This window comes from Chlorocebus sabaeus, chromosome 15 (assembly GCF_047675955.1).
Source record: "Chlorocebus sabaeus isolate Y175 chromosome 15, mChlSab1.0.hap1, whole genome shotgun sequence".
Taxonomy (NCBI): domain Eukaryota; kingdom Metazoa; phylum Chordata; class Mammalia; order Primates; family Cercopithecidae; genus Chlorocebus; species Chlorocebus sabaeus.
The window spans coordinates 2,762,848-2,776,895 of record NC_132918.1 but is presented as its reverse complement, the minus strand read 5'-3'; the positions used below and the strand labels follow the sequence as shown (position 1 = coordinate 2,776,895).

Below are 14,048 nucleotides of genomic sequence, written 5' to 3'. Positions count from 1 at the left end.
AATATAATTAGAAAGTAGTCAGCTATAAGGCAAAAAAAATCATTAATTACATATATTAACTATCTATCAATTTTCTATATGTATAGTGAAGCTTATATGTACATACAAGCTTTTGACAGAACTGCAATAAATTGAAAAATACATGAAAAAATTTATAACATTTATATGTCAACATATAGAAAATTGCTAGGAATAACTAACAAAAATTGTGTATGAGCAACATAAGGAAAACTACAAAACTGTGAGAGGAATTAGAAAAGCCATTTAAATGACTGTCCATTCCAGAATGTAAAAGCCTAATAGACATATCAGTTCTTCCCATTTATAATTTGTAGGTTTTGTGCAATTGAAGCACTAATACAATTTTTGAGGGAGGACAGGAAGGAGATGAGTAGTGAGTAACGAAGATAGTAAAATATATTACAGAGCTACAACTACAATGTCTTGGTACTTGCACAAGAATTTAAGAAAAAAAAACTGTAGCTCCAAAATAGATACTACTTTCCATGAGAATTTAATGTATAATGAAAGGTGATTACAAACTAGCAAGGAAGGTTAGAATGATTTTTATTCAATACTGGAACAACTGGTTAATAATTTGGAAATAAAATGAATTTAGATTCTTATTTCACAAATAATACCAAAATAACTTCCAGATGAATTAAAAACCATAGAGAAACATACATTTTACTTTAATATTAATCAAACTACTGAAGAGGAGGGGAGTTTGGAAATGAGAAGCATTAAAGGAGGTCATGGGTAGCAGATTCCAAGAGTTCTTATGGACCAGTGTAGGATGGAGAAGCAGAGGATGGGCTGGCATCAGTGGTGGCACCCAAAAAATGACAGGGTGACACTGTATATCAGATAGACAAGTGCCCTAACTGATAAATATCAAAAAGCTCTAGGGCTACCACAATAAAAGACTCTTGCTTGTATGAATCCCTGTGTAAACCTAGCAGCTTTCTCCATCTCTGATCCTCCGTTCAAAGCACATGGCTTCCAAGCTTGCCCGAGTAGCAGATGAGAAAGACAATGGTGGTATCCTGGCTTTCAACCGCCTGGAATGGGAAGTGACACATGGCACTTCCACCTACAGTCCAGTGGCCAGAGCTGGTCACATAACCCCAATCACCTTGGTCTCTCTTAAAAGCACAGCCTGGGGCATGGATATGGATTGATTTGGGAGGTGATCTCAGAAAGCACTAGAGGAGAGTGGAGAAGTGAAGTAGGACAGTGGCATCAAAGAGTAGGTTACTGCTATGGCCAACCTAGGCTCAGTTCTCCTGGGAACCTCTGGAGAGATTGGGTAGAACATGCCTCAGAGCTATCCTTCCAGAGGGGCAAGGAAACTGTGATATTCATCCATCCATTCCCTTCCATTAGTGATTGAGGGCTGCTCCCAGGAGATTAGCTGCCCAGCACTTGTGGGTATCTACACCAGATGGGGGCCAACCATGCCCCTGCAACCAAAGGAAGCCGTCTAACAGTGTTGCAGTGGCTTGCAGTGGGATCCACCAGAACAGGAAAGATGTGTGCTCAGGGACCATGGACAGGGACTGATAGCATCTGCTAAAGAAGGGGAGCACATGAATTATCTGGCAAGACCCACTGCCTCTGGCACAAATAGAGAGACCCAAGCTCCAGGGGACTTTTGTTGTAGCCCTCTGAAACCGAAACAACATCTGAAGTAAAATGAATAGCCAGCCTTGTCTAACCCATTCCTGGAAGAGACATCCGCAAAAAGTCATGGCTGTTACTGCTAGGAAATCTGCTCCTCCAACCAACCCTGAGACCCAAAGATACTTCCTCTAGGGTGCCTTGGACTAGCTTGTGGGTATGGAAACTACTGTTAGGGGAAATGCCCTCCTAGTTTGGGGGGATTCTGGGATGAAAAAACATGGTGGCATCCTCAAGTGGCATGTGGTGTCTGGGGGTGGGTGACAGGTATGCCCTCGCTTACAGAACCTTTATCACAAGTTCCAGATAGACTCAGAAGAGGGGAGGTTCCACATCTCCCTGGAGGGCCTCAGAGGCTCTGCTATGAAAACAATGCCTGAGACCAGGAGAAAGCAGAAGTTTCTCAAGTGGGAACAGGAAAGTAAAAGCCACTTCTGGCAGCCTATTCATGTTGCTTCCCTCCATCAGTTGGTGCATTAGGTTAATTATTTATACAAAAGGTAAATACTAAGTTACATTTTAAAATATTTAATGCCAAAATTTTAATGAACATGAGATTTCACTCTAGAAACCACAGGGGTTTATTTTCGGTTTGTGAAATTTTTGTCTGTCTGTCTGTGTGGCTTTGTGTTCTCTGCCCTCCACTTCCCCAAAGTGCAGTGTTTCCATTTCACTTCTTATGTAACTACCTAGAGATCATTTAACCTCTACTCATTCCTCAGAGAATTTTCAGTATCTCTGTCCAAAAACACAGAGTGGAAAGTTGATCGTTCGTGCTCTTAAAATAAAAACTGAAGGCAGAAAACTAATCTCACATTATATGGTATGACAGTTTCTAGCTCAGAACCATCTACAGTTTTCTCAATTTTTTTCACCTCCTTTGAACACATAGAACACAAAAAAAGGGTGTGCTTAATCAGGCAATATTGCCAGAATCTGCTCCTACAGGACAGAAGCAGCAAGCGCAATAGAAAAGCTAATAAAGCCATTCAAATCATCTTAATGAGCACTAATTAATGTCCCGTAGAAGAAAAATAGGCACTGCAAAATGCAGCAGTTTCTCAGAAACTGGTTCAGGAAAGTTACATCAATGAGAAAAGATGGGATGGTGAATACAGCAGAACACAGTTCTGGTCTTGAGTTCTCCCATTCTTGCCATGGACATCTGACACCTGTGATCCTCATCCTGGTCAGTGGTACCATCAGCTACCCTCGACCTCCAAGACCAAGAGTCATCCTTGACTCCTCTTCCCTTCCATCCCCTCCCACATTGCAGTCAACCTCCAAGTCCTGTGAATTCCAGCTCCTACATGTCTCTCAAATCCATGCTTCCTCTCTCCCATTCCCTTAACCACATCTGAGCACCTGCCCTCATGACATCTTAGCTCAGCTACCGGCAAGCCACCCCAGATTCTGCTGTCTCGGCCTTCCTCTCTCTCCCCCTCAGCCACTCCACGCACCTTGGGAAAAGTGATGTCTCTAAACCATAAAGCTGGACATCTATGTCCCCTTCATTAAACACTCCAGTAGTTTTCCACCTGTTTCTCAAATTCCGGGAGATCCTCAAACCTATTTTAGGAGGGTACACAAGTTCTCAAAATTGTGTTTTGTTTAACTTTCCGTTTTCACTTTCATGATCACCTTGTTTAAAGAATCAACAGAAACATATTCTGGATCATCTGAATGGCCATGTTATGACTAAGTGCTACCACATAATTTCACCATATATACTCTTGCATTTATACTGTAGTTGGTGCTATGGTTCTGAATAACCAGGAAAATTCATATGTTAAAACTTAGTCCCCATTGCAGTGCAATGATATTGAAGGGTAGGTGTTTTGGGGAAGTGATTAAGTCAGGAGGGCTCTGCCTTACAGAATGGATGAGTGACCGACAAAAGGACTGAAAAGAACTAGCTTAGGCCCTTTGTTGGCTCCTATTCCTTCCACTGTGTGAAGACACAAGATCCATCCCCTTTGGAGCGTGTAGCAACAAGCAGAGAATGCGCCTTCACCACACATCAAGCTTACAGGTGCCTTAATCATGGCCTGCCAGCCTCCAGAACTGTTGGGAATGAATCTCTGTTCTTTACAAATTACCCAGCCTCAGGTGTTTTGTTACAGCAGCACAAACAGACTGAGACAATTGGCATCAAGAAACATTATTTTAATTATCATAAGCTAATGAGAAAATAACAAATCAGGCTTAGTGTATAGAGAGGAAACTGATGAGAAAATTGAGCCATCATACAACCTTGCGGCATGGCACACTGCATACCAAATTCCTAAGAACCTGAACAGCAGCTGTTATAACCAGAAATAGGGATTTCATTTTAGCAAAAATAACTTCATTAGAACTTCATAAGAACATTAATTCATGAAGTTAATCCAAACGTATTTGACTTGTAGCTGTGTTGATATTTTATTTATATATTTGTTTTGGTTATGTGGTCATATGAGAGCTCTAAGTATAGAGTTTAGACTCATTTAAAACTACTACATATCTAAACTGCATTATAATAAAAATAATTTAAGCAACACTAGGAATCTACAAGAATTTTTTTCCTTTAAAGGAATTCCCATACCACTCTTATTTGAAAAACTGTGGCCTCAGAATGAGGCTTAAGCTTCATAACAAGACATATGTGGGAGAGTTGATGTTCTCTGACTTTTTCTTCCGTCCCAGCCCCCATCTCCTATTTCCCAGCCCTCTCACAATTAGTTCTGACCAATGACCAATGGGCTGTGGACAAAAGCAACACTGCATTCATTCCAGAGGAGCCAGAGAGACACTCTCCCACTATCTCTTCCTGCACTGGTGACTACAGTGGCCACATTTTCCAGATGGCAAGGCTGAAAGCAGGGAGAAGCTCTGGCAACTTGGCTATCAATTGACCTGTGAGGGACACACATTGTGTGAGAAGTAACCTTTGTTGAGTTAAATGACCAAGATGATGAAGTTGATTTATTACTGCAGCAAAGCTTAGAAAACCCTCCTGACTAATACTGCTTCATGAACTGAGCTCTGCTCCCTGACCAACTCCTCCCGATCACACTCTATGCTCCAAACAACTCTTAGTTCAATGACCTGAACACACCAAGCTGTTTCATCATGGCACCCTACTTTTGCACATGCTGTTCCTCAGTCTTAGAATACTATTCCACACACTTTCCTGCCCTCCTCCAATCCCAGACACAGTGATTCATCCATCAAAACCCAGTTCGGATTTAATTACCACCAGGAAGTGTTCCTCCCTTTCTTAACTCTCTTACCTGCCTCTCCATTACCCTAAAGCCACAGAGTGCTCACCTCACCATGTCATAATCGTACATTTCTATGTCTAACCCCTCCTTACTCACTCCCCACAATCACACTGTGGCAGGGGCAGTGATGGACCAATGGCTTATTCATCTCTACATCCTGAGGGCCAGCATGCAAAAGTAGGCAGTATTTGGCCATTTGGCCAGAAAGAATTTCCTCCAGGAGGCTGGTCCTGGGCATTTGAAGGAAGTTGGGTTTGATCCATTACCTACCCAGTAGGAACATCCTACTCAATTACTAGTTATCTTTACCCCAGCTCCAGACCAGACCTGCCTAGGAGGCCTGAACCCTCCCCATCATCTCTCCAAACACAGTGCTCTTCAGCTCCCACAAAGGACTCAGATTTTACCCAAGAGGGAGTAGCCTAGGGCCTTGTACTCAAAATGTGGTCCCTAAAGAAACAACAGCTACAAGAACTTAGGAGCTAGGGAGAAAAGCAGAATCTTAGGCCCCACCCTAGATCTCCTGAATCAGAATCTACATTTTCATAAGATCCCCAATTTTTCCAGTCATATTTGAAAAGAACTGGCCCCAGGCAGCCAAACAGAATCCATTCATCTAAAAGGTAACTTTAATAATAATACTTTCCATTTGTAAAAATATCTGGTAATTGCTTTACATCACTAAATCCTCAGAGCAATTTGAATATGCCCATTTTACCAATAAGGAAACTGAGGCTCAGAGTAGTTGGGTATCTCGCTTAGGATCACATGGGCTTGAGGGGTCAGAGCCCAAATGTGAAGGCAGTTCTGATGGACTCACCCCCATAACCACACACTACATGAAACCCTGCCCTTTGCAAAATTCTGTCAACATTTAGCCTTCAGAAACAGCCCAAGCAACTCTGGAGACTTCTCTGTCCCTTCATGCAGCCACTGATCTGGTGATTATCTCTATTCTACCACTTGCTATCCACATCATGATGCCTCTACATACACTACTGTCCCCAAAGGATTGCCAGTTGTCTCTGTATAAAGATTTTACAGGCTTCCTCTATAATTACTGGATGAGTCCATTAAAATATTTCCCCTTTTGATCATCAAAGAACACTCTGAGGTTGGCTGAACAATTGTTATTAAATGAATGGTTAAAACACTGAGGTTCCTAGAGAAGTTTAGTGACTCGCCCCAGGTCACCAGGAGGCTTCAGAACTCTGGGGATGGAGCCAAACTCCCCTCCCCAATTCCCGGTACAGATGTCTTCTTCCCACTCTTTCACTTTCCCTAGATTTCTCTCTTCTGACCTACATTACCAAGCAGTTAACAAAAACATTCTTTTCAAAGAACTCCCCCACATATGCATCTTCAAAAGGGGCTCTGCTCCACCAGCAGATGGGCAAAATTTAGACATTATCAAGAGGCCACCAAAGGGAAAGGTGAGGAAACTCAGGATGCCAGATCAGGTACAATGAGCCTCCTGGATCCAAGGAAAGGAAAATGTCTTCAAGCAAGAGCCTCCAACAAAAGCAGCCCATCCAAGCCCCCACCCAGTAACCTCACCATCAGGACAAGTCCCCTCTGAGAGCCCCTGGAGGCTGGTGGAGACCTACCTACCCTCTCTGACCAGGCACCACCACCCTCCTGCAGGCTGCAGGATTGAGATTCCACGAGCCAAAGCAGCCCTTTTCCTCCCCTTTGTTGGCTTTAGAAAGAAACTAAGACTGGCTTGTCCAAAGAAAACCAAAACACCTGCCTGAAATATTAAAATATTTAGGGGAAAACTGGGGAAAAAAGAGGGTAAAATCCCTCTTTGGGGGATTTTTTTCTTGGGAAAAAAAGAGAAGCCAAGAAACGAGATCCTGGGACAACTAAGCAACTCTGTTTTTTGCTTTTCTGAGCACCATGCCACCATGGCCGCTGAGTACTGTGGGCACTGCCAAAGATGCACTGATGAGGGGCCTAGAGGGCACTGAACACCTGTCGGCCAATTCGTTGCCTGGGCGTGGGGATCCATTTGCCCAGAAGGGAACACCTTTTGTGAATTCATACAAAACACCCTACAGGTTAGCATGGGCTACCTATGACCAATATTAGTCATATTTGGATAACATAGGAAGGATAAAAACATTGACAGTGAGAAGGGTCCATGTTTTTGTCTGGATTCCTTAGAATCAGATCGTGAGATAAGAATTCCTATGAAAGTGTATTAGGAGGTATTCCTAGGAAAAAATGGTAGGGATGTGAAGAAGTAAAACAAGAAATAGCAAGCCAAGCAAGGGAAACAAGCCAAGCAAAGAACCATAGAGGTCAATTTGACACAACTCCACATTGGATCTCTGGAAACAAAGGATGTCATGCTTCAGAGTGTCCTGATCAAGGGCAAAGAAGCTTGACTATTTATACTCCAGCACCCATCAGTCATTGAAGAGAGGCTGCCCCAGGGGAGATGTAAATTCCTGGGCACTCCCTGTTTTGAGTTCCTACAAAAAAAGGCTCTGCAGCCCAAGGGTCATCCTCCAAAAAAGAGATGGAGGGACTGGCAATTGGAAGTGAAGGCACCCAGGGCACCAATGTGCACCAAGATGGCAAAGCTCACCATAAAAGAACATGACTCAAAAATCTTTCAAACCTAAATGGAAGGAGTTACAGAGCATCTTTCAGAAATCACTTTCTGTCCCTCTTTGTTCTTTCTCCAGTGAAGCAATTCAAATATTAAATTGAAATGCTTTTCTAAAGTTGGGCTGTGAGGCAAACCCAATACTCTTTTTTTTTTCTTCCTGAGGGTCTTGCTTCTTGCTACTTTGTCCTAAGGATAAGCACAATGCTTGCCTGTTGCTCTAGATGCCTCATAGATTGAGATCATTAGCTCAACATCAGCCCAACAGATCTCCTCTGTAAGCAGTAACACAGACACTTCACAGCTCCTAATACAATCATCAAAGTGCAGGGCCACCTAATTAATGCCAAAAGGTTTTATGACAGGCAATGATGAAGGTGGGACCCCGCTTCAATTTGACAGCTGTCATCTTGGACAATACATCAAGGAAAGGAAATGGAATCAGCTAGGAGGGGGTGAGGTGGAGGAATGGCCAATTGTCAGGAATAAATAACAACCGAGTTCCCTCCACAAGTTCTCACACACTTCTCCCCTCCCAGCAGGCAGATACTCTGAAAAGGTGTCCCCAGACGCCTCTGCCCAGCACTGGCACAGCCCTCTCCCTTCCATACCACACCTCGCCCCTAGAGCCAGACATGGAAAGGAGTGTAAATGTGGTCCTATATTTGAAATTAATTGATAGGATATTTCACGAGCTCAGATTTTTTTTTATATTAATTCCCTAATGCTCTGCCTGCATCCTTTTTCCTAATCATCTTTGGTTCTTCTGTGTTTCTTTAGTTCTAAGGAGAGTCTTGCCATTTAGATGGGTCAGAGACCTCTAGAGAACTGGGTCCAACTCCAGCTCCGCAGCTATGGAGCCGTGTGACCCTGGGCAAGGCACGAGGTCTGTGGGCCTCAGTTTTCTCATCTGAGAAATGGGGATAATTCCATTCTTTCCAGATTTGGGGAGAGGATGAAATAAGGTTAACTCTAGGTGAAGTGATTGGCATGTTGAGTTGCACAATAAATGTCAGCTCCCTCCCTGCGCCTTCTCCCTTCTGCAGCCTCACCACACCTGCACCTTGAAAGACGCCCAATGCGTTTCCCAGGAAGGGCCCCCCTGCTGGCGAGGGAAATAAAATCAGCTCCGGACAGCGTTATTCCCCCTAGCAAGCGAGTTTCAGGTGGTGTACACCCGCACGCGCGCGCGTTTACTCACGCGTACACACACAGACGCACACACACCGTCCTTCGTACACCCCCAGGGGGTCTGGCACTGCTGCTCCATCCCGCACGGAGCGGGGTCCAGAATCAGGGCGAACCAGTCCTCCCGCCTCCGCCAAGGTGGCGCCCAGAACGGGTCGGCGCCGGAGCGCACGGTACTCACCCGGGGCAGGCCGCGCCGGGCAAGCTGGGGCTGGCCGGGCCGGGGGCGGCGGCGGCTGCTGGGCTGGAGTAGCGGCGGGCATGGCGCGGCGGCGGGTCGGGGAGAGCCTGGAGCAGAGGTGGCAGCGCTGGGACGCGGCTCGACGGCTGAGCAGGCGCGGGAAGGCGGGGCGCAATGAGCAGCCACAAGCCCGCGCCGACTCTCCCTCTTCTCTCCCTCCCGCCGCCCGCCCGCCAGCACCGCGCAGCGCAGCGCCCGGCGACAGCCACCGGGAACGTCTCCGGGGGCGCGGGGCTTAGCAACCGCGCACCAGCCGCAGCCGCCCTCTCTGCGCCGGTCCCGCCGTGCGCGCCGCTCCTGTCTCTGGAGGCCGGGCGGGGCCGGGCTTTGAACTTGCTCCCACACCCCCTGCTTCTCCAGTGAGCGCTCAAAGGCGGTCCCCGGGGACCCCTCAGCGGTCCCTCCTCTCCCCGCCCGCGGAGTCCAGCCTTTCTGCTCTCCTTCCCCGCGCAGTTCCCCGTGGAACCTGGCTGCGCCGGGTTTTGAACTTGCGCTTTACCCCTGTTCTCTGTGGGTGGGTGGCAGCCCAAAGGCGACCCCAGGACCACCAGCCATCCTCGTGCCTCCTTGCAGTGCAGGGGCCAGACTTTCCACAGCACTCCCTTCCTCCTATCCCATTCCCGCTACTTGCACACACTAACTATAGGTCCAAGGGCAGTCCTACTCTAACACCCTTGTTGCCCCCCAAATTTGGAGACCTGCTTACACTCTGGTCCACACCCATGGTCTCAAAGACGTAGGTTGCAAAACGTTCCTCCAGCTAGTGGCTTCCTGGTACCATCTGAAGGCAGCTCGGTGGCCCTTGGGTTGTTGTACCTCTTCCCAGCACCACACACTTGTTCCTCATATTTGCAGGTCCCTCAGGTCTGCAGTGCGGGGTCTGGGGACCCATATTCCCAGGTACTGGCTCCCAGACCTCTCCTGCGAGAGATCATGAATTCACTGGATCAGCCATACCCTTCTCTCCACAGGACCGTTGACATGATTACAGAGTGATCTGGCTTTTACCTTGATCAATCAAGTCACAAAGTGGTCATGTCTGTTGGGTCTGATGTTGCTCTTCAATGAAATTGTTTATGCTCAACAGAACGCCAAGGCCGAGCTGATAGAACCAGACCAGCTCCTAGATGGCAAGGGCTGTCTTTCTCTTTACCACACATAACAAGAAGCCTAGAAGAAGCCTCCTCTGTGTGTTCAGCTGCTCAGGGAGACGTTAAGGGCTCAGTCTCTTTCCAGGATTCCACATGGCCACCTTCAACATCTTGCCTTTTCTCCTCAGACTTGTTGCCTCAGGGTTCCAAAATGGCGGCGATAGCCCCATGATGCTGCTGTGCGAAAAATAACTCCTGGTTCTAGCTGGTTTGTTGGCCAGGTACTCTGAAGTCATCAACAAGGACCATTTTCAGCACTCCAGTTCACCAATGGTGAGCACAACAAATGCCCTGCCTTCAAGTCACTCACCTTCTAGTAGGGGGAGACAGATAATAAAATAAACAAGTATGGTGATAAATAGTGTGAAGAAAACTGAACCAAGAAAAAGGGAATGTGTTTACGTAAGTAGAGTGGTTGGGAAAGGTAACATTTGAGTAAAAACCCGAAGGAAGAACCTATTGGAAATCTCTCTGGGAGACAAGTGTCCTTGAGATGCCTACACACTTTCGTTTTAAAAGCACTTACTTTTCTCTTTAACAGCCACTCTTCCTGGCCCTATCCCTTGTGTTTTAGGAGAAAATAAAAGTTAAATAAACTGAGTTTTAACAAAAGGTTTAAGTTTTGTAAAGGAGAGATCAGATGATTTGTGTTTTCTTCCTCGCAAAAGCAGCAATCTCAGTGTTTAATTACTGACTGGATTATCACGATTTAAATATTAACTATATCTACACATATCAAGCAATCACAATAAACACCTTAAGTTATCAGACTACTTCACAAGAGTGAGGGATGCATCATGTTGAATACTGGCAAAGAAATTGCTAATTGCCTACTCAACACCTATTTTCATTTCTGATCTGGTATTTAAAAAAATTTTTTTTAGCTAAGCATACTGCAACCTGCAATTAAAAACAATACATTTTCCAGCCTCCCTTGCAGCAAGGAGTGGCCATTTGAAAAGTTTCTGGCCAATGAAATATAATTGCAAGTATTGTATTGGATTTTCAGTAGATGCCTTTACAAATGCTGATGTGGCTGACACAGGCACTCCTTTGTCCCTTTTCCTTCGTCCTGGTATCCAGATATAATGATGTGGTAGGTGAGATTATTAATTTCAATTGTTCACTCCATTCCTCAATTGAATTAGACAGCCCATCCTTTATGGTACTTGGAGTGTGCTTCCCTGCACCTTGATTTTAGGTTTGGCCATCTTTCTTTTTCTTTTCTTTCTGATTTGTTTTGTTTTAACTTTAAACAATTTTTTATTAGACAAAGATTGTCACATACTTGGATATTTCTCTACTTTGTACACAATTATTCTCACTCTCCACAGAAAGGCTGCCTAACTTCTCATCTGGTGGTGGCAAGCACTAAAATCCTGATTTGTAACAGAATAGTAGTAAAAATGCCTCAGTGATTTAAGTTGAAGGCAGTACATTCGTACGTGACTCTTGTACCCAGTATCAGGAATCTACAAATGTCTTTTTATTCAAAAATACAAAATAAAGTATCTGAAGGCATGGACAATGACAGCAGTAAACCATTATATATTTTGTCAACTGAAACCAGCAACTGATGGTTATAATGATTTCTTAAACATCAGCCAGCCTGTTCTTCATTTTCTCCAACTGACTTCTCTGAAGTTATTGGTGAGGAACACTGCCTTGGACTTCCTGTCCCAGTTTATTAATAAAGGTCAAGCACTATTCTAGGAGTTACAACATGCCGCCTGCCATACCACATCCCATTCCACCCATTGCACTCATTCCAGGGTCCTTCTCTTCTTTGGGGATTTCTGTGATGACAACTTCTGCTGTAGTTAACAGAGAGGCTACACCAGCAGCATCCAGTAAAGCAGTTCTCACAGCCTTTGTTGGGTCAATAATTCCTCTTCCCACCATATTCACAAAATCTCTGACCATAGCATCACAACCAACTTCTGAGGAACGTTGCATAATTTTCTCAACTCTCAGAGATCCTTCAACACCTGAATTCTTAGCAATGGTCATTGCTGGAATTTTGAGTGTTATTTTAATTGTTTATATACAAATTTTTTTATCTTCATGAGCTGGAGTCAATGAGTCCGAGGCTGGAATGCTCCAAACCAGGATACAACCCCCTCCCAAAACAATGCCTTCTTCAACAGCAGCTCTTATAGCATTAAGGGCATCTGTAACTCTGTCTTTCTTTTCATTCGCTTCAACATCACTTGTCCCACCAACATTTAGCATAGCTACTCCATCTGAAAATATTGCCAGTCGTTCAGTTTTTCCTTTTCATATTCACTAGTTGTGACATCTAACTGCTTGATGATTTCTTGAATACGTTTTTCAATTTGAGCCTTGTCACCTTTTCCTTTTAAGAGTATGGCATCATCTTTGGTCACAATGACCTCTCCAAATTTTCCTAAGTCATGAGGATGAACATCGTCAAGATTTAGGATCAACCCCTCTTCTCCAAACACTGCACCAACAGTAGCAATAGCCATATCTTTGAGCTGGTTCTTTGTCACCAAACCCCGGAGCCTTGACTGCCACAACCTGAAAACCAATCTTTAGGCTGTTCAAGACAAGTGTACTTAGAGCTTCTCCACCAACATCTTCAGTGATTATGACCAAAGGTTTATGGTGAGCATTGGCAGTTTTAAGAGCAGGTACAATGGACTGGACACTAGAAACTTTCTTTTCACTCAACAGAACATATGCCTCCTGGAATTCACATTTCTGACCTTTTGATGTATTAATAAAGTATGGAGAAATATAGCTTTGATCAAACTTGAAGCTTTCAATAATTTCTAATTCCTCATTCGGTGTTTTCCCATCCTTTACTGTGATGACACCCTTTCTTCCCATCTTTTTCACTGCATCAGAGATGATATGGCCAATTTCTTTGTCTCCACTTGCAGAAATTGCAGCAGCCTGTGCAGTTTCTTCAGGGATGGTCACAGGTTTAGACTGCTTTTAAGTTCAGCAATTACACCATCAACAGCTAACATCGCACCTCTCCTGATTTCCACGGGATTAGCACCTTTGCTAATCTTCTCGAAGCCTTCCTTGGCCATAGAGCGTGCCAGTACAGTAGCAGTGGTAGTGCCATCCCCAGCCTCTTCATTTGTGTTTTTGGCAACATCTTGTACAAGTTTAGCTCCAATATTTTTATGTTTATTCTTTAAGTCAATTGACTTAAAAACAGTCACACCATCTTTTGTTACTTTGGGACTTCCCCAGCTCTGCTCAATAATCACTGTTCTTCCCTTTGGCCCCATTGTAATGGCTACAGTATTGGCTAAAAGGTCTATACCTGGAAGCATTAAGGCTCAGGCATCTGCACTGAGTTTTACATCTTTGTCATAAGCCCGAGTGAGATGACAAGCCAGTACCCTGGACACTGGTCTCATCTAAAGACTGTGGGGAACCAAAGCATTTCTGTGGGGTGGCAGCAAGGTGTGCCCACAGCACCGCGAGGCAGGTCGGCGACTGCGAGTGAGGCCTTATTCATTTATTTATTTATTTATTTCAGACTTAGTTTCGCTCTTGTTGCCCAGCCTGGAGTCCATATGGTGCGATCTCGGCTCACTGCAACCTCCACCTCCCAGGTTCAAGCGATTCTCCTGCCTCAGCCTTCTGAGTAGCTGGGACTACAGGTGCATGCCACCACTCCTAGCTAAGTGGCCATCTTTCTTACTTTGGCCAATGGGACGTTATTGAACATAATGTGAACGGAGGTTGAAAAGTTTTTCCATGGTTTGGTTTGCCCAGATGGGCTTCTACCAACAGCCTAGATAGCTGCTGATCCAAGATAAATGTGGAGAAATATGACGCAGACCTAAACTTCAACGGATAGCTAAGTTCAGCCAACCTGCAGCCTGAAGCAGACCTGTAGGAAGGAGACAAAAAAAAATGCCAATTGT

At 44.8% G+C, this 14,048-nt stretch overlaps 1 protein-coding gene and 1 pseudogene across 1 annotated transcript in view; both read right to left on the bottom strand.

The window, feature by feature from the left end:
• DCLK3 (doublecortin like kinase 3) overlaps positions 1-9,287 on the bottom strand; it is a 52,057-nt gene extending 42,770 nt beyond the window's left edge. Inside the window, exon 1 of the mRNA XM_007971816.3 lies at positions 8,927-9,287. Within this exon, the coding sequence (XP_007970007.3) occupies positions 8,927-9,008 (82 nt within the window). The 5' untranslated portion in view covers positions 9,009-9,287. The remainder of the gene's footprint in view (positions 1-8,926) is intronic.
• A 2,972-nt stretch (positions 9,288-12,259) lies between these two features.
• LOC103221088 (60 kDa heat shock protein, mitochondrial pseudogene) lies at positions 12,260-13,535 on the bottom strand (annotated as a pseudogene).
• Between the last annotated feature and the right edge of the window lie 513 nt (positions 13,536-14,048).